The 23,883-nt window shown below is 44.4% G+C and overlaps 1 protein-coding gene across 33 annotated transcripts in view; it reads right to left on the bottom strand.

The window, feature by feature from the left end:
- Positions 1 to 2,816: 2,816 nt before the first annotated feature.
- Positions 2,817 to 23,883, bottom strand: part of DLGAP1 (DLG associated protein 1) — a 1,399,633-nt gene continuing 1,378,566 nt past the window's right edge. For 29 of the 33 annotated variants that reach the window (XM_084964262.1, XM_084964267.1, XM_084964271.1 and 26 more), the window contains 3 exons: positions 13,893 to 13,984; positions 8,713 to 8,865; positions 2,817 to 6,007 (listed from right to left, as the gene is read on the bottom strand). In XM_084964262.1, the coding sequence (XP_084820388.1) occupies positions 5,798 to 6,007; positions 8,713 to 8,865; positions 13,893 to 13,984 (455 nt within the window). In that variant the 3' untranslated portion in view covers positions 2,817 to 5,797. Of the gene's footprint in view, positions 6,008 to 8,369; positions 8,866 to 13,892; positions 13,985 to 23,883 lie in introns of those variants that run through there. The other 4 variants (XM_084964277.1, XM_084964279.1, XM_084964278.1 and 1 more) reach the window with 1 other exon arrangement.

The raw sequence follows: 23,883 nt of genomic DNA, 5'->3' as shown, positions 1-23,883 counted from the left end.
ATTTCTGGTAGGCATTGGACTTGAACGTTCAATGGATCATAGTGTGTGAAGATCTCTGAAAGCTAGCTGTGCAGGAATGTTTTCTATTTGCAGAGCATTGGTCTTCAGAGGCAGGGAAAGCAGCAGGACTTAGGACAAAAAAACCTGGAAAAGTTGCTCATAACCTCCTGTACTAGAGTTGATAGGAAGAGTCCATGGTTCCTCTTTTTAACAGAAGAGAAAACTAAGGCTCTATTTGCTTCCCCCTTCCTCCTCTCCAAAGTGAAATGGAGAGTTTTTCTTTGGAAGAATCTCTTTGTTGGTCTCAATAGAAGCTCCCTCCTGACACTGATTAAGAAATCTGGAAAGAGGACATTAGCATCGACTTCTCCCCGGAGGCAGACTGGAAGTGTGAGGCAGAAGAATGGCATTTTTCATCCATCCTAGTGAAAACATTTGGTGAATAGCAGCAGTTCTATCAGCTACATGGCAGAGTTTGACTTTCTGTGTGAATTAAAATGTTTTCTTGCTTTCAGCTCTGTTCTATAAGTTCAGATATGCTCGTTTACATTGAAGATGTATTAAAATCCATTGACTGTTGCACTGGACTTCCCATCCCTGCAATTTTCTTTTTTTTTTTGTCTTTTTTGTTTGTCTTTTTAGGGCTGTACCTGCAGCACATGGAGGTTCCCAGGTTAGGGGTCAAATTGGAGCTGTAGCTGCCATCCTACACCACAGCCACAGCAATGTCGGATCTGAGCCTTGTCTGTGACCTACACTGTGTCTCACGGCAATGCTGGATCCTTAACTCCTTGAGCCAGGCCAGGGATCGAACCTGCTTCTAGCTGGATTCAATTCTGCTGCGCCACAATGGGAACTCCCATGTGATTTTCTGATGATGCCTCCCTGGGCCAGTAGGTGGTCCAGACCTGGAAGCCGCACGCTATTCCTCTCTGCTTCAGGGGAGGGAAGTGACTTGCAGAGGAATTTAAAACCTGTTCTGTAAACTTACACTAGTTAAGTGAATTAGGACTAGAAAGGGTGTTCACACTGGACCACTACTTTCTGTTTGCCAAAGTCGTTGGTTGGTCTGATCTAAGTTTAGGAGCTAAAAGTCCAGCAGCCTCTCGGACAAAGCCCAGGGTGAATTTTGGCACACTTTGGTAACAGTGGCATTTAAGAATGAACACATTCAGACACTATGACTTTTCACATGTCATTTATTTAAACCAAAGTATATTTTCAAGGGGTGGGCTTCCAAGATATAAAAAGAAATTCAAACCATTTTGTTCGGTATCTACAAAAAATGAAATTACATTTTGGGGTGGGGGGCCTAGACCCTGTAACATGGGAAATTGCTTCACTGAAATCCAAATTCTGACATGCAAAAACTTAACTCATTTTGTTTTGGGATCGGCCTAAATGTTCAAGGAGCCCAAATGAAAAATTCTTAATTTGTTAAAAGGTAAGAAGTATAATTACAGTCCAGACTATGTGCATGGTCAAAGCATGAGCCAAAGTAATGCGATCTTTGCAGCCTCCCCTGCATCCAGCCACTTGATCATAGCTCTTTTGAAGAACTTTCAAAAGTACATTGTGTTATTTTGGTGACTGGCACAGGTCTTGCTAAGGTATAAAAATGAGAAAAAGTAGCTTATCAGTTTCCCAGTTTGTTGCATATTAGATGAATGGCTTTACCTAAGAATTTGGTGGGAGTCCTGTGAACCCAAGTTTCAGAGTTGTGGCATTTTCAAATGTGTACATCCTCTTCGTAACGTGTTGTATTTTACTTTAAGTCTGTATTTTTGTGTATAAAGTAAGGTTTATGAATATGACCTACACGAAAACCAGGGGAAATCAGCAGCGGCAGATAATTAAAAATTTTAAATGTGGGAAGAATGATAAAGGCCTCACCGCAGACAAAGCTGAACTTAGGCTTGGATTTTAGGCTCAAACCTGTCACTTAATAATTGTGTTACACTAGGCAAGTTACTGAACCTCAGGGAGCAGTTTTTCATTACTTCAAGGATGAAATGAAAACCACAACACGTTATTCTGATTTTCCCTGCCCCAGAGAACTGTGTAGAAAACAAAGTTGATGAAATGTTTGCAAAGAATCCAAGTGGGTAAAACTATACACAGATTTGCCCAAGTTTGAGAAGCTAACTTCTTTCATAAAACATACAGCCCCTGACGTGGAACTTTGAGATGCACGTGATCAGCACAGTAAAAGGATTCCTGGTTTTTGGTGTTTCAGTTCCTTCCATAGGGTACAAGGTCTACTCACCAGCTCATAGGGACTAGCATATGTGTTGTTACAATGAGAGTTAGACTATGCTTCTTTTTTTAAAAAATGGCTATGATGATCTTTTTTTATTTTAGCTGAGGTATAGCTGATGTACCATATTATGTTTCAGATATATAACATAGTGATTCACAATTTTTAAAGGTTATATCATATTAATAGTTATTATAAAACATTAGCTATATACTGCTGGCTGTACAATATATCCTTGTAGCTTATTTATTTTATACATATCGGTAGGGGATTAAGAGGTACAAACAACTATCTTGCCCTTCCTTCCTTCTCCTCACGGTATTCACCAGTTTGTTCTCTCTGAGTCCATTTCTTTTTTGTTATATTCACTAGTTTGTTTTATCTTAGATTCTACATATAAATGATAACATACAGCATTTGTCTTTCTCTGACTTACTTAGCAAGTCTACCCATGTTTTGCAAATAATATGCTTCTTAATTGCTTAATTATTCCCCTCAAAGACAGTTACTTATATTTTGGAAGAAGTGGGACTTTGTAGTGAAAATACACAGACCTGAAAGCAGTGCATTAATTATTTTATTAATTTCTTTTTACATTATGGGAAACATTCATTTATTTACAATTTTTTTTTTTTGTCCACACACAATCTAGGTAAATAAGCCTATGAAATTCCAATTCATAAAGCCATAAAAATGTTCCCACCCCTCCATCTGAAGGCTTTCAAATGAATCTTTTTTTTCCAAACCAAAATAATTTCTAAAAATTACATTGGGAATTCAGATATGCTAGTGATTTACATTCCGGTTATTTAAAATATGCATCTAGACATGTTTTAAAAAAGAAATGGTAAATTCACAAGGATAAGGCTTAAATCAAAGTGGTAATGCACAGTAAAACATCAAGGAAACATCTATAAATAACAGAAATATATTACAAATAAATTAGTTCTATTTACCATTTCAAATATTAAAAATCTTTAATCCATTTCTTCATCTCTCTTTACAAAAGGATTATGTGAATTGTATGGAAACATCTGCAAAAAATATAATAAATACTTAATTTCTTTGAACGTTTTTTGATGTGGGAGACAAACTTCTTTTGTAACCCCCCTCCCCAAGAAAATGCCCAAACACCTTTGTACCAAAGTTAAACAAAATAAGTAATTTTCAGGGTACATACATTTTCCATTACGAACTAAAAAACATTTCTACAAATTACATCAAAAAGAACAATGTGACAAAGGTTATGCTCATGGGTGTCAGTTTAAGGGGGCAAGTGGTTAACAAGCAGCTTTATGTGGGGTCATGTTTTAACATCAAGAATTAGCTTTTTATAAAGTGTTTGTACAATTTGTGTTTTTAAGGAAAGCAAAGGTCATGGTGCCTGTAGGCATTCGGCTAAAAGATTTAAAATTCTTACCAAAAATAGCTTATGAATATACAAATACCAGTCACATAGACAAGATAAATAGGCCATCTCTTGTCTCTCTTTAAAATATCCTGGGCTACATCAGTTTCCAAAGAAAATATTGTAGGACTATCTTGAATTGTATTAGAAATCTACTTCTTAATCCAAATCTTATCTCTACCTCAGGGCACAGAGCTGTGGTTGGGAACACGGGTCTTCAAATGAATGCTGCTTCCTTCATGTTAATCTGTGAGTTTGGAGTCCTTTTCAGGATTGAATGTGACCAGAGGCTACCCAAGGTGGCAGTTGGCCTTACCTTATGCAAACTTGGTGTGACCTTCCTTGGCTGCTACAAAGGAAAGAAAAGGTGTATTCTTTCTAAAACCAGCAAATACTCGAAGCTCAAATTCTCTGTTCCAATTTTACAAAACACTCAAGGTGCTTTTCCTCCTAGTTAAAAGTTAGTTGGTTTTTAAATAAGTTAGTAGCCCTTTTCTTGTAAACCACAGCAGTAAACATTTGTGCCCTGTTTATAAAGATAGCTCAAAGCATCAATGGCTCTGAGAGGTAGCGAATTCTCTAGTGGTTTTAGAATATGTCCATGAAGATAGTTGTTGCCAGAACCCATCACCTCTCTTAATTTCTTAAATAAAATTAAATTAGCACCTGGCTATGAGAGTGTATTTCTTTTTTTAAAAAAAGCTTCTCTGGTGCAAGTGCATTTGATGTATGTTTTTAAAAGTCTTTCATTTTTTTTTTCAATGGTAATTTCTAACGCTTTAGGGAGCTGGATACAATGCCAGTGATCATTTAAGATCACTTCATTCTAGATGTTTAAATGGCTACCAGTAAGGGCATTTAAAGATAATTTCAGCTGGATGCAAAGGTCATACTGCCCATCCATCATAACTGAAAACGGAAATCAACATTCTCTGCCAAAAGCCTGGGTTTCTTTTGTGTTTAGGCATCCTGATGCTGTCCCCCTCCACCTGGTTGCTGAACCTTGCAGGTCAGATTTCTTCTCTCTCTACCTGGGACCCCTAGATGAGTGGTAGCTCTTTGGAATGAGGCAGCACTTCTACGGGGACAGAAAGCTAATTTTATCGGTTTGACATGGGACAAAAATTCTCATTTGGGGATATGATAGGACTCTGTGTAGTAGTGAGAGAAGACTGATGGAGAAAAAGTTCTGTCATCTTGAACTACTGGGTTAAAAGAGACGGATGGGTAGCATTCGAAGGGATGATGGGAAAATCCAAACTTTTCTCAGAAAACAGCCTGGCTGTCATTTACAGCACTTGGTAAGCAGAGATGTACTTATTATATGTGTAATTAGGTAGGCCCCCCCAGGGTGGACACTAACAAATTAATAGTCCCAACACTTTCCCCTTTAAAGGCCCCCCCCACAACAACGATATAATATACATAGTACAATAAAAGTTGATAAAACACTTTAGATCTAAATTTTCTTAATAATAGGACAAAAAAAAATTTTCCTTTATGTAGTATCTTAAACTATCAGTGCTTCCTTTGCCTTGCCTTTCCTGTCTTCCTTTTATTGCCTTTCAGAATAGATTGGTGTCCCTGAAAGATCGAAGGTACAATCTTCTGCTGATGGAGACATCTGAAGCAGTGACTGATGACAGACAGTGAGGCAGTTTGTGCAGCTGAGTGATGCAGGTACCTCAGCACCTGCAGACCGCGCTCTCCTCCTCGCACTACCCAGCCTGGTCCCCCACCCCCAGCCCATCTTCGTCCCCTCTCCGCGTGTCACTCCTGGGCTCCGGTGACAGGGTATGATTTCTGAGGTTGGCGATAAAGGGCTCCATATGCGTGACCAACTCACCAGCGAGCGTGTCGGGGGAAACGGAGGGGATCGGAGCCCTGGATGCTTCCCCGTGGAAGACCGCGGGGTCCCGGAGGGTCCCCCTGGGAGACTGGATTTCTGAAATACCCTACGGTTTGATATTGCTGGAATCTAGGGACAGACTAGCTCGAGAGAACTGAGGATGGCGGGTGACCTACAGGGGCCGCGTCTACACGGGCGGGCTGGCCGAGAACAGAAAGGGCGGGCGCGGGGAGAAGGAGGGGTGGGCAGCGCGGCGGCTCCCGCCAGACCGGCCGGGCGGCGCTCAGAGCCGGGTCTGCGCCTCGGGAATGTAGATCTCGATGCTCTCGGCGCTCTCGGTGGCCGAGTTCTGGCGGACGGACGCGGCGCGCTTGGCGGCCATCAGGCGCTTGCGGGCCTCCTGGCGCTGCGAGCTCTCCAACGAGCGCTCCCGGATCAGCGGCGCGGGGCCCTTCGCCGGCTTCTTGGGCACTGGAGGAGGGGCCCTTCGCTCCTGATCAAAGCAGAAGGTTCAGGACATTACACAGCTTCTCAGGACAAGCTTGGGAAAAACTGGGACAGGTCAGTTAGCACACACACTTTTTTTTTTTTTTTTTTTTTTTTAACCTAAGGGAGGTGAGGTTAGCTCTGCTCTGCACACTGCATATATCCGTATGTACGTATATATATATATATATATTTTTTTTTCTCCATTATTCTGGCTTGGGTATTCAAAGATGCAGGGAAAAAATAAGAGCTGTAAGCTCAAGGCCCAGGGTGAGGCTGGATGGCAGAACTAGACTCTCCAAGGGAAGGATGTGGGTGTTTAAAATGCCCCCTGCCGAAGGGCTGCGGCTCCCAGCACATTTAGTGTGGTTTTTCTCTGGAGGCTCCAGGCTCTTCTGGGGGCCAGAGACGGGAAAGGGCGGCAGCGGCAGCTTCTTAGAGCTCATCGTCCTCTTTAAGGCAGGGGGGTTCAGAGTTTATAAACAGCCTGCGCTCTCCCAGGGCCCTCCCAAACCTCAACAGCCAAACAAGGAAGAAGGGATTGTAAGACTGTTGGTTTAGCTTTGCTGATGCCACAGTGAGTTAACACCCGCTTGCACGTCACACACAAACACACAGCAATCTACTGGCAGAGTCACCCTGGACGAAGGACTTGGGGTGGAGTCGGCTCCTAAGGGCTCCTGCTGGGCCGTCACCCTTAGGGGCCTCAGGGTGACTGTGGGGCCCAGAAGCCAATTCCATCACAGGGACAGACACTGTGCCACGAAGATGTAACACAAGACTGAATGAGCTCACCCGCCCAGCAGCAGCAGACTAGAAAACGGCCGGAGATTTAAAAAAGCCATTGCAAAAACAAAAGCCATTCATTCATCACTTGGGCTGGGGAAAAAAGTATAGTGGGAAAGAAGGGAATCTAAACCACAAAGGATATTTTAGGAAAAAGATGGTGCGTTTCCAGGCTGCCAAAAGGCCTGCCCATGTGAATCTGATGATATCGTTTTTAAGTAAAATACCCTAAACTCTCATAAAACTCAGTGTGAAAACTATCTTAAGATAATGGACTCTGTGATTCTCCAGAGGGCATTTCCTTGCTTGCTGAGTGAAGTGCCTAGTTAAACTTATGTTGGAGTTGCCAGCCAGCTGTTTCAGGTGGAGTCTTGTGTGGATAGAAAAGGGAAGCACAGTGCAAACTTATTCCACCAACCCTGATTGTGCTCTTCATTTTTTCGCCCTCCGGTTCATGGGGTGATGAAAAGCTCTGATCACAGACAACATGCACGAAGACTTAGAAATCAAGCTAACTACTGATTTACTGTGTTAACTGTCACTAGGTTACATATATCAGTTCTTAGCTTCACTCCCTTGTGCCATTTAAAATCTTCATTGTTGGGTAACTCGGTGGTTATTTTTAAAAGAATGAATGTTGGAAACTTTTTGGTCATGTTTTCCTTTCTTGCACATTCTATTAACAATTTTTTTTTAAATCCGTGAATGAGAAATTAGATGGATCATCTCTAGAAATGGCATTACCAGTGTCTGTGTACATTTGTAGCGCTTTCTTAAAATTAGACCAATTTAAAGGCTTATTTAGCAGACGGTTTTAAACCCAGGCTATAGAAAACTCAATTGAGTGCACATGTTTGGCTTCTTAAGTGAGAGGCCACGCAGACATCAATGGTACTTTGATACTTAATGCCAACCCCCCCAGGCGGATGGTGACAGGATGAGGGCCAGTGATGACTGGAGAAGCATGGCCTCTTCGATAACGCATGGTCCCTTGGACTGGCTTTCTCCTGGGAGCCCGCTGACTTCCAGAACCCTGATCATCTGATGGGCAGCCGCAGAATGGATCGGACTGCTGTTAGCCCTCTGATGGGTGAAGCAATCAGAAAGGGCATCACAAGCATAACTGGGCCTGATTTTTAGAAGTTGGATCTCTCAGAAACATTTGACTTCGGGCCAAAGGAAGGCAAAGGGTTAAAATGACATGCCTGCCAGGCCAGCCTAGCCGGGTGCACACTGGATACCTGGGCGAGCCTGGTGGAACCACCATCATCAAATGTGAAGACTGCAGTGATTCAAGTAACAGAATCTGAGTCTTTATTTCTAAACCCTCGAATGAGGAGCCCAGTAAGTAATATTCCCCAAGGCAAATCAACCAAAAGCAAAACTCTTAAAAAAAAAAAAAAATCCCAACTTTTATGATTCCTGTGAAACATTATGGTGTGCATACTTTTAGACTTGAACAACAGCGGTTTCTTTATTACTATATTTATGAAATGATTATCAAAGTCGGCTAGTTTGCAGGGCTTCCTACTTTCTCGGAAACACATCCGAGGGGTGTAAGGAAGTTAAACTCTTGCTCTATGTAATCATGCACTGAAGATGTCATTTATTTTCGTTTAAAAAGCAAAATGGAGGCAGTTCCTTTCAGTGACTAAAATGGTTTAACTTAAAGTTTAATCAACAAAAAAGCCACATTCCCATTTTCCAATTCACAAAGACAGGTTTCTCTTTAAAAATATGCCTGAAACATAGTACAGATAATATCCCAAATGATTACTATGTAAACATTGTCATTACAATGAAATTAATATGATATCAGCTCCATTTCACATTGTAAACAGCAAGACTGAAAGCAGAAGCCTATTTAGACTGTCCAGTGTTTGTGCAGGTTTTTAAATGAACCATACAAAATCTACATTGTTCTACCTTCTTGTCAAGAGGATCCATCTGTTTCCAATTATTGGCCTTTAACTGATGAAGTTCATCAAATTTCATACTAATATTTTCTATGGACAACTGCAGCATGTCCCAGAACCCCGCCAAATCCTGGGAGGTGGGCCTTGGATGCGCATTGGGATTCTGTACAAGAGAAAGAAAAACATTTAGAGGCAATCTGTGACAACAGGCATTTTCAAATATTTCAAATAACACCTGGAGAATGAGTTCCTTTTGGTTTTCGGACAGGAGATAAAAGTGAGGTTACAGATGGTACTTTTATTTAAAGTGGATATGTTTATGTTTTATATGTATAGATACATTCACCTTTATTAAGGAATAACTGACAAAATTATGAGATATTTAAAGTGTAAGGGTGATGGTTGGATCTGTACCTACATCGTGGAAGGACCACTCCCATGGAGTTAATTAACACATCATCACCTCACCTATTTATCTTTTTTGTGTGTGAGAACACCTACGTTCTGCCCTCTTAGCCAAAGTTCAGGGATACGATACAGCGTTGTCAATTACAGTCACCATGTTTTAACTAGATCCTCAGACCTTATTCATTTTATAACTGAAAATCTGTACCGTTTTACCAACCTCTCCCTATTTCTACCACCCTCCAGCCCCCTGGCAGCCACTTTTCTACTCCATGCATTTGACTTTGGTTTTTAGAGGTCCCACTACAAATGATGGTTTTACATACTCACTTTATACATACTTGAGTCAGTGATTCTCAATGTCAAGATTGTAAGACTCTTTTTTGCTAATACATCTACTAGTATGGTGTGGGGGAAAGAGTCTAAACATTTGCAAAATCCCAGAATGTATGCTCTATGACAAGATACATGTAAAACTGTATTTAAATGAAAATACCATCTTTGGAAAAAAAACCACAGTATTTTATTATTAGAGTCAGTATTCAACTCCATGCTATCCAACCTTTCGGAGAACAGATAAGGAATCTAAAGTAGGATTCATTTTAACACTTATGTTGAGTGAAATAATAGGGCAAACAAATGATAAATAATAAAATAATTGGATTTTCGAAGTACCACGTGTTTAACAACTAAGATATTACTAATATGGGAAGTCATTTTATCATATAGGTACTTGGAGAAAATCATTTACAAATGAATTAGTTTTAAATTGACCATGACATAATATGACAGCAAATGTGAGCACACTTGTCTGTACATACACACAGATGTCTGTAGTGATCCATTTGCTAGATCATATTAAACATTCTTTGGTGTTTAAGGATTGACTCTCTTTGCCCTCATCCACATGTCTCCAACAAGTACTAGAAAGTATGAGCCACTAATTTATAAGGTCATAGACAGAAAAAAACATAACTAAGAGATTGAGGTGTCATGTTCATTGCTAGTTACTATTCGCAACAGCAGCTAAAGACATTCATGGGCAGGTGGGTGGGGCTCCCACATGTCAGGTTTTCAGCTGGGTCCGTTTTGCTTGCCTCTGGGTATCCCAGGCAATTGGAAAGACTGTGAAACCGCATGCCACATAATAACCTGAGGCCAGCTTGTACTTATAAAACCAGCCTTATAAAAATGATCCCATCGCTATCTCAGAAAGTGCAAAGTCAGTGATCATCAAAATGAATACGTTGGAAAGAACTTTTTAGCCCTTTGATGGACTAGTAATATTGGTCTGGCTTCAAAAGAAATACAAGTAAAGAATGTATTTATAAATTTATACTTTTAAAATTGCCTGTAGTTCTGAAATTCTTTGGAAGAAGTAAATTCAAAGTTTGTAAGTATTTGGTTCAGTGTCAAACTCTATTCTAATGACGCATTAATTAACAAGAGGGTTTCTCTGCAGCATTTCGATTTAGTAAACTAAAGTTTCTTAATATCTAGGCTCAGAATAGCCAGATGATAGCTTCGACAAAGTACTTCTCAAATGGAGTTTATGATCTCACAATCTATTTCCTTATCTTATTGGTAACTAAAAACTAAGTTGCTCATATTTTAAAATTCACTAAAGTCTTTTAGTCATAAGCTATTGGCTAACTTGTTTCAGTGCATTAGCGGCTGAAACAATAGAATTTGTTTAACTCTGTAACCTGGGTGATTTGCTCCTTCCCCACCAAGAGTCTCTTTGGCCGCATCACCTAGGGATGGATGGGGAAGCAGAGAGAAAGAGCTTGGGCCCTCAGCCAGCCTCCCCACCAGTGGTTCATGTAACATCCCATGGGGTCACAGTGCCCAGCTCAGTCTGATGCAGGGCACTTGGAGGTTGGAGGTCACAGGGGGGTAAGAAGAATAAAGAGGGCTGGCTTCCTTGGTTTAGTTTTGTTGGAATCCATTCATTCTATGCCTGAGAGTCTGGTCTGAGATAAGCGTTTTCAAGTGCGCTCCTCAGTAAGAACTCAAGAAAGCAGAGCTGGGCTTGGTTGTGACTCATTTTAGTGCCAATTTTCTACGGCTTCACAGACCCAAGCAACACCATCACCAGGCCACCGGGCTTCCTGCTGCAGAGGAGGTGGTGCTGACTGACCCGCCCTCATCCCTCCACGAGGGTGAGTGTGGAACTCAAGTTCTGGGGGACTCACAGGGACTGGAGTCCAACATACTGGGACTGGAGCCTTGGCTCTATCTCTTCCCAGCAGCTCTGGCAAATCACCTAGCTCTCACACGCCTCTTTTCCTCAACCAGAAAACCATCATCCAAATCATGTCACGATCTGCTCCAGAGCATTGCTCTGGGGATTTAACCAGATCATAAATTTGAGCACATGGTGGGCTCCTGCTAGTCCCTCCTAAGGCAGGTCCGACAGCATCCACAGCCCTCTGCCCACAGTGTAGGTCCTCTTCAGCTGACCTTCAACATGCTTCTCACAACTCACGACCCAAGTTTTCTGGTGGCAGATGACTGTGAGCCCATCAGGAACTAGGAAAGCTGGCTTTAGCCAGGTTAACCTTTCCTAGAAGGCTGCAAGTTTTCCAAAACAATTTGGCGGTAATTTCATCTTCAAAATCTGCATGATGTTTGTGTTCTACTTCATAATTTATCTGCTCCTTCTACAGTTCTTTTAAAAGGTATGCTGTGTGTTTGCCCTGTAGTGTGTATTGATTGGACTCCATGTGTATCTTTTGGCCAGTTTGAGAAACCTGGCTTTATATGAACTTCCTTACTTTTTTTTTTTTTTTTTGTCTTTTTGCCATTTCTTGGGCTGCTCCCGTGGCATATGGAGGTTCCCAGGCTAGGGGTCGAATCGGAGCTGCAGCCACCGGCCTACGCCAGAGCCACAGCAACGCAGGATCCGAGCCGTGTCTGCAACCTACAACACAGCTCACGGCAATATCCGATCCCTAAACCACTGAGCGAGGCCAGGGATGGAACCCGCAACCTCATGGTTCCTAGTCGGATTCGTTAACCACTGAGCCACAACGGGAACTTCTTACATGTATTTATTTATTTTTGGCTGTACCTATGGCATGTGGAAGTTCCCGGGACCAGGGATTGAACCTGCGCCACAGCAACTACCTGAGCTGTTGCAATGACACCTCGGGACCTTTAACAGGTGGCACCACAAGGGAATTCCCTAAACTTTCTTGCATTTAAAGAGCAAAGAATCTATGAATTAAGGTCTGTGACACATCATCAGGTTAACAAATTAGCAGGAATTCTTGGCACATAGTGAAGCTCAATAAAATATTGGTTGAATCACTTATCGATACATTTACTAATGTATATTGTCCTCTAATCCAGAATAGAATTTCTGAGAAGGTGAAAGAGGGGTCAGGTAATTTTTCCTGAGTGAGGGGGAAACAACTATAGATAGATGTGGGAGGTGGGGGTGAGGAAGAATAAAAGGATAGTCCCAAGCAGAGGTTTCCGAAGGAAAAGCCCGATGAAGAGAGATGGGGAACAGCAGCTTTGCATGCTTTGTATCTGCTCATTCCAGCTAGATAAACCCCGTTCAGCCCGTATTTGTCTTTGTTAACAAGAAGATGTGGGCACAACTCTAAAATCACAGTTCGGGTCAATCAGATTGCAAATGATCACGTTTTTACTTTCCATAGGATAAACAAGTTGTTTTTCATTTTTCATTTTCTTTCTCTCTCTCTCTCTCTCTTTTTTTTGGGGGGGGGGTCTGCACCTGAGGCATGCGAAAGTTCCCAAGCCAGGGACTGAATCCATGCCACAGCAGTGACAATGCTAGAGCCTTGGCCCACTGAGCCAGCAGAGTACTCCATTTTCTTTAGACCCAATTTGACCATTAATGGACCAATAAAAGCTATTTTTGTGGGATAACACATGTAGAGATGGTAGCAGTAGGGAAAAAAAAATCTGTGAGGAAGGTCTTGCCCTTGTATTTTGCTGTCAATTTTTTAAATGTTGCTGATGCTAGCATTACTTTTGTCCCTTTGTTCTGCTTTGTTTCTGTGTGTCTAAGAAGGATGAATGATTCATTCATCTCAGGGAGAAGAAATCTTTACTTGTGATGACTTCCACCTCTGATACTTGAATTAAAACAGAAAACTCTGGGGAGTTCCTGTTGTGGCTCAGTAGTAATGAACCCGACTATTATCCATGAGGATTTGGGTTTGATCCCTGGCCTCACTCAGCAGGTTAAGGATTAGGTGTTGCTGTGGCAAAGGCCAGTAGCTGCAGCTCCGATTCACCCGTAGCCTGGAAACTTCTATATGCCGCAGGTGAGGCCCTAAAAAGACAAAAAGCAAACTAAAACAGCAACAATAAAACAACCAGTGAACTCTGATAAGGAAATAGGTCCTATGGCTATTTCAGAAAGAAACTCATTATCCAAAATGATTTTCTTTCTCTGTAATATTATCTTTGAAATACCAGGCCACCCCATAGTTTGGTAAGAATAATGAAACCTGAGATGCCAGGTGAAGGCCAGGAAAATGGAAAAATTGCAGTTACAAAAAAAGCAGGAAATGGTTTTAACTTGATTGGATTCTTTCTTCTGAGATGAGTTAAGTATAAAATAAATATTTTTAATTTTAAGAAAAGTAGGAAATATATGATTCATCAGAAAACTTTCTATTCCAGGTAAGAGTCCATTGAGCTCTGACTTGGCTCAAAGTTGGTTCTACTTTAGCTGGACTGGTCTTGATGACACGTTCTTCTTGTAGTACAAGCAGGGAAGCGGCAATGATAGGGAATGGTACCTACCAGGTTTTCTTCACACAGTTCTCTGAACTGGTAGAATTTCTGGGCCATAAGAAGTTGGGCACTGCCCACTGCAGTTCGGATTTTCCCTATAACTGAAAAAAGCAAACAGACAAGAAATTTACACATGATGTCTCCAGGCTGAGATTTAGTCTGGCAAATCAAAGAGGAAGTTAGGCTGTAGTCATTAGGGAAAACAGCATGCACACAGCACGTGTGCACACGCACACACAGTCCAGTCGTGGCCCTTACTTTGTGGATCTGGGTAACAGAGGCCCCTGGGGTTAAAATATAGAACCAACCTGGAAAAAACCACATGCTCATCATGCATCTTACTTAGGAATAATGGAGTTTTACAGCACAGCCCTGGAGGTTACCAGGACAGAAGGCAAATAGTCTGGTTTTGTTTTGTTTTGTTTTTTTCCTTTTACTGTGAGGATGCACTTCGAGTGTTTACCAGTAGCGCTATGGATTATTTGTGTCAGCGGTCACCGTCTGCCAGCTTGTTTTCCTAATCTGAACCCAAACACAAGAAAAGCGGTCCTAACTTGAGGGGAGTCTCTTGGCACTCCCCAGAGCCCATCCACAGCCCTCATTATTTTCCCAGAGCTCAGCCACTGCTCCTGGCAGGAATGAGTCGTGGCCAGTTGAAAGACTGTCTCAGGCAAGAACATTTGCAGCCTGTTGCCTAGGGAACGCCAGCACCGTCCCAGCTTTTCCACTCCACAGACCCACATCCTCGTTCATATAGGTTTAATTCTCTGTACACGGTGTTGAAAACTTTCCCCCCTCTGCAAGCTACTTCTTGCCTCCCGCTCAGTTGAAGGCAAGAACCTTCCCCGCTGATGGGAGAGTTGAGACAGGGCGGAGCGCCCTGCATGGAGCATCCAGGGCTCACCCTCTGCCGTGGAGGCTTACCCTCTGCGGGTGAGTGGGGACCCGCCCAGCTGCGAGCTGCAGCCTGGCCACCGAGCAGTTCCCACTCGCCCTCTGGATGAGGAATGAAGGGAGCAGGTGCCCACGGAGAAAGCCAGAGGGGGGATCCTCCGACCGGCACTTGCCACTCGGACATCGTCACTGGGAGGGATTTTATGGGACCGAAGCATCGTTTTAGCTGCTGAAGTTTTGTTGTTCTGAATTTACGGTGCCAGAGACTCAAAATGAAATTAGGTTTTCCTCTCTTGACCTCATTCCCCACAAAGTCTGAGGAAAAGCAAACTAAATGAGAGGCAACTTGATGTTGGCCCAAAATTTTCTAGTCACCTGCTTCTTGGTGTGTGTAGGGCTGCCGGCTAGATCATGGCTTCGGATGCACGCTGTACCAAAGGCTCCAGCCTCTCCACGCTCGGAAGCATGAACTCTCAAGTAAGTCCCCAGTTCCACCACCAGCTGAAGTGTAGAAATCTGCCTCCCTGGTGCCCGCCGGGGGTCCCAGAGCAGAGCCATCTGGCAGCAGTTCTTCGGGTCTAAGTGTTTCCTTTTGCTTAACCTGCTTTTCAAGTCTTTGAGATGGCTACCTTTTCCTCTTAACTGATCAGCCACTCATGTGAGGCTTCCTCTCCATTTCTTAACATCCCAAGCAGACAGGGCAGCTTATGGAGATACAGGGCACCACAGAAGTTAAGGGATTGGGCCCTGAGCTGGCGCAGGGCCCTCACTGGAACACATACAAGCCACTGCCCTGGACAAGTCACCTAATCTCCATTTTCTTATGCGTAAAATGGGGCTAAGGGAACCTATTTATAGGGTTTTTGTACAGGTTGTAAGTGACAGTGACCTAGGACTATGTGATTGTAACAGGAGCAGGACATCACCCTGCCTCTGTGGGTGTGCGACCGTGGCCACCACCTGGTCTGCGCACAAGAGAAGAGGGAAAAACCAAAGTCTGGATTATCCAAAGAGGACCAGCATCCTTGGGTGTCTGGGACAGGTGTGTGGTTTGGATGACCTGTCCCAGATCAGAGACAGGTCGGAGAAGGCACTTCCTAAGTGAACATGTGGCTTTAGGCAAACTCTGAGGTTGCCGGAAACCTCTCTGAATGAACTTGCTGTAGGGCAGTCCTGTGACACCAGCAAATCTCGGAATGATTCCTGAAAGCTTAGCACTGGAAAACCCAGGCATCCAGTCGGTGGGCTGGGATTGCCTAGCCCCTGGGGCTGGGAGAGAAACTCAGGTATCAGGTCCCCCTCAACATTTTGAGTTAATGGTTCTCACAACACTGAACAACTCGGCTGAGGGAGACGGCGCTTCTCAGATGGGAAGAGAGCACTGCTCCCCAGAGCCATCCGGGCAGCCCCCAACCACATAGGAGGGGCGGGCTTGATGTCTTTTAGGAAGGAAAGCAAAGGACATCTTCACTCAGCACAGTCTGCCGAGAGAGAGCCAGACACCAGGGGTGGAGCGGTGACCCTTCAATTTCCTGGGGTTTTTACCATCATGTTCCTTAAATGGAAATCCCTACCGGCTCAGGGATGACCTGCATTTCCAAGGCCCAAGTGATGATTTTTCCCAGGCCCAGGGTGGGAAGAAGAGGGTTTGGATGCAGTGGGAAATCATGAACCAGGAGGGCTTGGGACAAGCAGACCGTACCTCCTCCTTCCTTACCCCTACACTTTCTTCTCCCCAGAACTAAAAACTCACTTTCGTTTTAAGGAAGGAAGATGCTCTAATGAGTTTTTAGTTTTTCCATTAGATATTTGGTGAAATAACTCTTTTCTCCTGAAAGCAAATTTCACCTTGGTTACATAGGCTTTGGGAAAGTGAAAAACAAACAGTAAATAGTAAACACCAGTGGCAGTGCAAGGTGGGGGAAAAAAAGCTGAAAGTTGGTAAAGAAATAAGATGAAGAAAAAAATCTGAATGTCATTTTGAAACTAAAATGTTCTGTACTGATGTTCAGCTGGGTAGGGAGAAAAATCCTTCTCTCAGGGATGCTAGGAAAAGAAGGACAAGGGAGCAGAGTGAATGAGACATTCAAGCTGCCACTGTGGGATTTTGCTATGCATGTGACAACCCAACCTGGTAAAAGAAAGTTCCAGAAGAGGCCTAGGTACAAGGCATCTTTCCTTACATCTCACTATTTTACTGCTCATGGTGGCAATGACCTTCACAGAGGCTGGGCTGGCCCTCAAGGCAAAAGTCAAAAAAGACAGAGGAGCCTGAAAGGTTGTGTGGGATCCACCCAAAAGTGGGTGCAGGGACAGTCCGTGTGGGTTCTGGGAGTTCATCCGTTCACCCAGCAAACGTTTATTAAGGGCAAGATGATGTGCCAGGCTGGGCTGGATGGATGAGACACGGGATGAGCAGGACAAAATCTTGCCCTCATGGATTCTATTCTGGCAAGGGACCGTTGGGGAGACCGTTATTGGACAAACAGAGCTATACACGTGCGGGATTAGAGGGATGGGACCGGAGCACGATGGAGCCAAAGGACAGTGAATTCCTTAAAAGAATGTCAGAGAACTTTGCTGTTCTTGTTCTCTCTTTTTCTTTTTCTTTTTAGGGCTGCACCTGCAGCATATGGAGGTTCCCAGGATAGGGGTCAAATCAGAGCTGTAGCCGCCGGCCTACACCACAGCCACAGCAACGCCAGATCTTTAATCCACTAAGCAAGGCCAGGGATTGAACCTACATCCTCCTGGATGCTAGTCAGGTTCATTAACTGCTGGGTCACAACGGGAACTCCCTCTTGGTCCCACTTCTAAGAAAAGGAAAACAAGCAGAGAACAGCCTCAAGGAAAACAGTTTGGGGTGGTATCAGCTGCAATATGAAAGCTGGCTCTGGACTAAACTGTTTTAGTAATCATCATTTGAAAAAAATTAATTTCTTTTTTTAATTTGGAAAAAAATGAAAATACCCAAAAGTACAAAAAGGGCAGTCTAGCAAATATCCCTGGATGTGCTCTCCCCGAAAAGATCAAATGTTAATTTTTTTCAAATTTGCTTCTGAATTTTTTTTTTTTTCCTGGCTTTCTCTCTCCCATGCCAGTAAATGAAGCCCTACAAATAAATTATCTGTCCTCCACTTCTGTCTGGTTCACCTCCCACCCAGAGGAAACCACTGGCCTAAACAACCAACGTCCCTGTCCCATCCCTGAGTTTACCAGGTGTTATCCCTGGTCCTAGAAAGGTGACAGCAACAGGCTTTCTTGGGAGCGAACAAGAGTGTTAGGTTGGGGTGACCCCAATAGCACAGCCGAGACCCCATGGCCTAGAGTGGGTGGTTTAAGGCTCTGTCCTTCTGGGAGGAACATGTGCCCCCGGGATTTCATTTCATTGGTTTCCTCTGTACTCTGGTCCACACAGTCCTTCGAGACTGTCCCCCACGTGCAGTTAACAGTTTTTACCACCCAGCTTCCTTAGGGCTCATTGCATGCATCTTCCAGAAGGATGATCCCTGCTGTATCCCCAGACATGCCATTTGCTGTGATCTATTCCCTCTATTGTATCATATGCGATTGGAATAGGCCTTATTTTGCTTTACGCTCCTTGTATATTGGGAAGCCTGGGATTCCTGTAGGTCTCTAAGAACCCCTATGGTGATTTTTTACAATTCTTTCTCCCTTTCTTTTCCTCCCTGGCTTCTTTGTCAGTCTATCTCTCAGTAGAAATACAAAACAACCCAAAATGCTGCCAAACAGAATTCCTTCTCTGTAAGAGGTGAGCATCTCTTTGTTAATGGCCCCCCCCCCCCATACACACACTTGTGATCCTAGAGACCCCTCATCCCACAACAGACAGCCAAGGGCCTTGAGAAACGTGGGCTCCAACTCTGAAGTGCCTCTGCTGGGGCCCCAGTCCAGCTGGACCCTTTTCTCTCAACCCTTATAGAGGGTTCTGAATCCACTTAACTGAAGACGCTGAGGGTGGTCCTTTTCCTTTAGCCACACTTTTTCTAGCCAGTGCCAATGGCTGGTGGAGGTGGGGGTGGTGGTGGCTGTAACAAGCCAGTGTGGGGATTTGCAGAAGTTCAGAAAGCCTGATCCCTGTCTTACATCAGGGCAGGAGGGCCAAGCACGTCCATGGGAAGATACCGTCTCACAAAGACATTTCAGTTGTGAAAAGAACGGGGGAACCAGGGATCACCTGAAAGATGGCCGGTGTAAGGAACATGTTTTGATTTTTCTTTTAAAGACTATATACATTTCGTAGTTCCCATCGTGGCACAGTGGTTAACGAATCCAACTAGGAACCATGGGGTTGCAGGTTCGATCCCTGGCCTTGCTCAGTGGGTTAAGGATCTGGCATGGCCATGAGCTGTGGTGTAGGTTGCAGATGTGGCTTGGATCCCGTGTTGCTGTGGCTGTGGCTGTGGCCGGCAGCTACAGCTCCGATTAGACCCCTAGCCTGGGAACGTCCATGTGCCATGGAAGCGACCCTAGAAAAGGCAAAAACTAAATAAATAAATAAAGACTATGCATCTTAATAAGTAGAAAAAGACAAAATGAAAACTGTGATTTTTAAATCTCCTGGCTACCTGCAATGCAAAACTCAGACGTCTAGAAAAGAGCACATCCCTTTCCTTCCAGTGACCCTCATGGGGTAGCATTTTTATTTGGGTAACAAGGAGGTGGTATAAAAGGCAGAGGAGTGAAGGGAAGGACCAATTTCTAAGTGTGCTGTGCTGGGAAGGACAACTGAGAGCCCGTCTCCTCTGGGGATGTGCCTGACTTTTTGCTGAGTCAAACCCAGCATTTTATAGCCATAGGCACAGCTCCCCACCCCTGCCTCCATGGTGTGCGTAGTTGAATTTGTTTCTCTCAAGACTTTGAGGATCGAGCGATTCCTGGGCAAGAAATCAAAGCAGAATCATCCCCCTCCCCAATAGATTTGGATAAAAACTGGTAATAAAATCTGGTCCAGTGCCAGTCAGAGACCCTGGAGAAGACAGAGCTGGGTCTCTAAGGAACCGTACGGGAGGGGGTGCAGGTATTTATGCCATATCAAGGTCACCAGCATCTTATCAAGCTGAAAACATCCTACTAGCTGGACAGTGGACATGTTTTATGGGGAAATGATTTTTCTCTTTGTTTCTAGTTTCTGCATGACTAGGTTGGTTCAGTAATAAACAAGTATGACACTTTGGGGGGGGGAACCATGAGCATAATTAACATATGTCTTTAATATCCAAGAAGGGTTAGGCCTCTTGAGCTGAAAGGCAGAAGCACTGGTTTCTTTGCTTCCAGTTCTTACTGACCATGCCAGCTCCAGGATCAGCATGCCAGGCCTCAGAAACAGAGCAGAACAGACATATTCTTAGACCTGCAAATGTGCTTCCCCGAAACCTAGACTCTACATATCAATACATGGGACTGGCTGTCCCAGTGGTGAAGCTTCTACAGTGCACATGCTGGTGGAACACCTCCTGTGCCCCACCATCCACACCGTAATTCACCTAGTAATGCGTATGCTTCCTTTCCTTCCCAACTTTCTGTGTAGTCCACCGGAAAGAATATAGATGTTGGAGTCAGAAATGTCACCTATCAGCTGCAGATCCTGGGAGAATTTATTGCGTCCTCAGACTCTGTTTTCTTTATTTGTCAAATGATCATAATGCTATAGTCACAGGATTGCTGATTATTTAATGAATAATCTGTGAACATCATTAAGGTGTAGCAGGAATTATATCTAACTCCTATAGCCCACAGACATTCTTTAGTTCTTGGTCATTTACCTGGGAAACTAAAAGGTGACATGATCCCAAAGAGGGAATTATTTCTCCTGCTAATCTTCACACTCCAACCTCTCTCCCCAACAGTGTGGACAGACTGAATGTCCTCTTTTTTGTTGGCTTTCATTCAGGCGGATTTAGACAAGTGTCAAGGAGTGGGTGAATAACATCTCTGGGCTGTATGACTACAGAATCCATAAGGATTCTTCAGGGCTCCAGTTTTTCTTTTTCTTTTTTTTTTTCCTTTTTCTTTTTGGCTGGCTGTACCCACGGCATATGGAGGTTCTCAGGCCAGGGACTGAATGTGAATTCAAGACACAGATGGAACCTACACCAGCGCTGTGGCAATGCAGGATCCTTAACCCACTGCCCCACAGTGGGAACTCCCAGGGCCCCAGGTTTCCATGCCTATCTCTGTAGTCTGGCATAGACTCTCCCACCCATCAGCAAGAACAGTAGACAACCAGCTGCAGGATGACAGAGACGTACAGAGGAGACAGGCCTTAACCATGGCGGGACATCCAGACACATCCCCACCCCAGCCTGTTCAGAAAGCAGACTCGCCGCAGAATGAAGGGTCAGACCCTCCCCAGGAGCCACAGCTGCTACAGCATAAGCAAGGTCCCTCTTCAGGTGCAGAATATGGAAGCTCCCCTCCCCTCCCCCAGCCTGTAGCACAGGGGTCCACCCTATGCTCTGATCTGTGGCTTAAGAGTCATGCCAAACCCGTGGTTCCCAGACTCGGCGTGTCTCTGGCTACTGTTCATTAGCCCTTCCACACCCTCTTGGTTGCCTCCCTCCCGGACCCTCCTTTTCTGACTCTATTCACTCACGACTCAACCCTGCTCCCTCCTCTTCAACCATAGCCTTGCCTCCCAGGAGACAAAGAAAATGCTGGGCATCAGGCGTGAACACTCTGTGTTCTGCCTCTCCTGATACTTGTCCCCACCCCCGCCAGACCCCTAAAGCTCTGAAAGCGTGGGGGTTCTGCGTGACTGCGAGCAGGTCTGCGGACAGCAGCACAGGTGTCAGGCATTCATTCCAGCGGAATCAGGCCGTGACCATGAGCCGCCCCCGGCCCTCGAGAGCTCCCTCACTCCACTATTCCTTCTCCTTGGCCTGATCCCTGGCTGCTCTGAGAACCTGCTCCCCAAGTCTGTCCCCGTCTCAGTCACCTCTGCCTCTCGCCAGAGCCTGACCCTAGGAGTGTCCTTAAGTCGCTCCCATTCCAAGGGGAAAATCCTACCCCACTTCACACTCCCCTCTAGCTAATTAAAATTCCTTTCCAAATCCCTACGCTGAAGTCCTAACTCCAGTGCCTCTGGATGGAGACAGGGAATGAAGTTAAAGAGAGGTCATTTGGGGGCTCGTACAGTTACAATGGGTGCTCTTTCGAGAAGATGGGATCAGGACCTAGACGTGCACAGAGGGAAGACCAAGCCAAGGGGTGCGGCTCCCGAAGAAACCAGCACGCATCTTGATCTCAGCCTTCCAGCCACCCCTTGAGCTTCCACGCCGCATATCTCAGCACCAGCTCGGCACCTCCAGCCTCCCCAAATCCACATTCCCCCAGGAGTCCCTAGGTGATTACAGTCGGGCTCCAAGGCACCATCACTCTGCCCAGAGTACGAATGTTCTTCCTCGCTTGCCAGTTTGGGGGTCTGGTTTTATAAAGGGAAGCTGGAGGGTATTTTTATCTCATGTATAATTCCCATGCGGAAAACTTCTCCCTGCTCCCCACCATCTCTGGGATAAGCGGCAAATTCCCTTCAACTGCTCTCCTGTCCAGCCTTCCCTCTGCCCACTCCCTCAGGGCCCTGGGCCCCTAGGTCCCCAAATCCGAGAGCTGGTCTCTCCTCAGGGCCTTTGCTGAGGGGGCCTTTGTCCCTTGGCCCCGCCCTCGCCCCGCCCCTCATGCAAGTGTGTCTCCTCCAGGAAGGCTGATCCCCTCTCACTTCTCTCTTGCTTTGCTCCTCGAATTCCCACGCAGAGCTCTCCCTCTCCACATTCTTTCCAGCGCCATCTCTTTATATGTCTGACTTCCTAACCACACCAGGAGCCCTGTATGGATGTAGCTCCCAATATCCTATTGAAGGAATAAATTTTGAAATGAAATGACTCAGCTACAAACTCTGTGTTAGCCAGAAAAACTAAGTAACGGCAATATCCCAGGCTTTAAGCACTCTTAATTCTTTAAGGTTTCAAGGTGCCTAGAACCATGCCTAACATCTGTCGTTACAGCCCTGATGAATGAATTAGCTAAGACAGTCTTGGTTGGGTGATTATTCCTCCTTGTTTTCAGTTTGTAATACTAGTTGTGCTGATTCAGGCTGGAGGAGCCAAGCCATTTGGGATAAGCGGAATGTGTTTGGGGGTGAATTAAACCTCCTTATCTTTAGCTTTTGATTTCTTTTACTCACCTGGCCTTTTTCCCCTCCCAGTGACTTTAGGAGTGAGGAGGGGAAAGGAATTTTTTAAAAAATCTTAGAAATATAGTTGATTTACAATGTTAATCTCTGCTGTAAAAAGGGTTTTTTCTTTTTTTTTTTTGGTCTTTTGTCTTTTCAGGGCTGCACCCATGGCATATGGTGGGTCCCAGGCTAGGGGTCTAATTGGAGCTATAGCTGCCAGCCTACGCCAGAGCCACAGCCACTTCTGCGACCGACACCACAGCTCATGGCAACGCCAGATCCTTAACCCACTTAGCCAGGCCAGGGATCGAACCTGCAACCCCATGCTTCCTAGTTGGATTTGTTTCCATTCCACCATGACGGGAACTCCTAAAAAGGATTTTTTTAAAAAAAAGGGGGGGATCCACTAACTTACTCCAAAGTCATGGGATTTGTCAGACCAAATCTGCAATTTCAAGTCAGGGATTATCCATGTGGAGACATTTTTATTTACAAGTGTCTCTGGGAAAAGAATTTCTCCAACCAACTGCCCAGCTGTTTCTCAAACACATTTGTGATCCAGAGCTTCTGTCAATAAAAGGTCTCCACAGAAAACATGGATCTGTTTCATTCTTGGCTGACAGAGGCTGCTCTGAATTTAAAAAGAGCACTTTTTTTTTTTTTTAATAAAAGGAGCCAAAACCTAAATGAATAAAGAATAATGAATTTATGAATTTATTAAAGGCTAATGAATAAAGAATAGAATCCTCAAGTAGAAATTATCCATGGCCTAAAACCAGAGCTTCCACAGGGCTAAACCATGGGGAAAATAATTTGTTTGTAAAGAGCACGTTTTCAAACACTCAGCCAATTTTTTTTTTTTCCCAGTCATACTCTAGGAGTCTTACTCATACAAGACGGTTATGCTTCCTT

Source organism: Sus scrofa, chromosome 6 (assembly GCF_054392235.1).
Source record: "Sus scrofa isolate SSC_HxYL_T2T_F1_AM1 chromosome 6, Sscrofa_HxYL_maternal_Yorkshire_Landrace_v2.0, whole genome shotgun sequence".
Classification (NCBI taxonomy): Eukaryota; Metazoa; Chordata; class Mammalia; order Artiodactyla; family Suidae; genus Sus; species Sus scrofa.
This window is presented reverse-complemented; position numbering and strand designations above follow the sequence as displayed.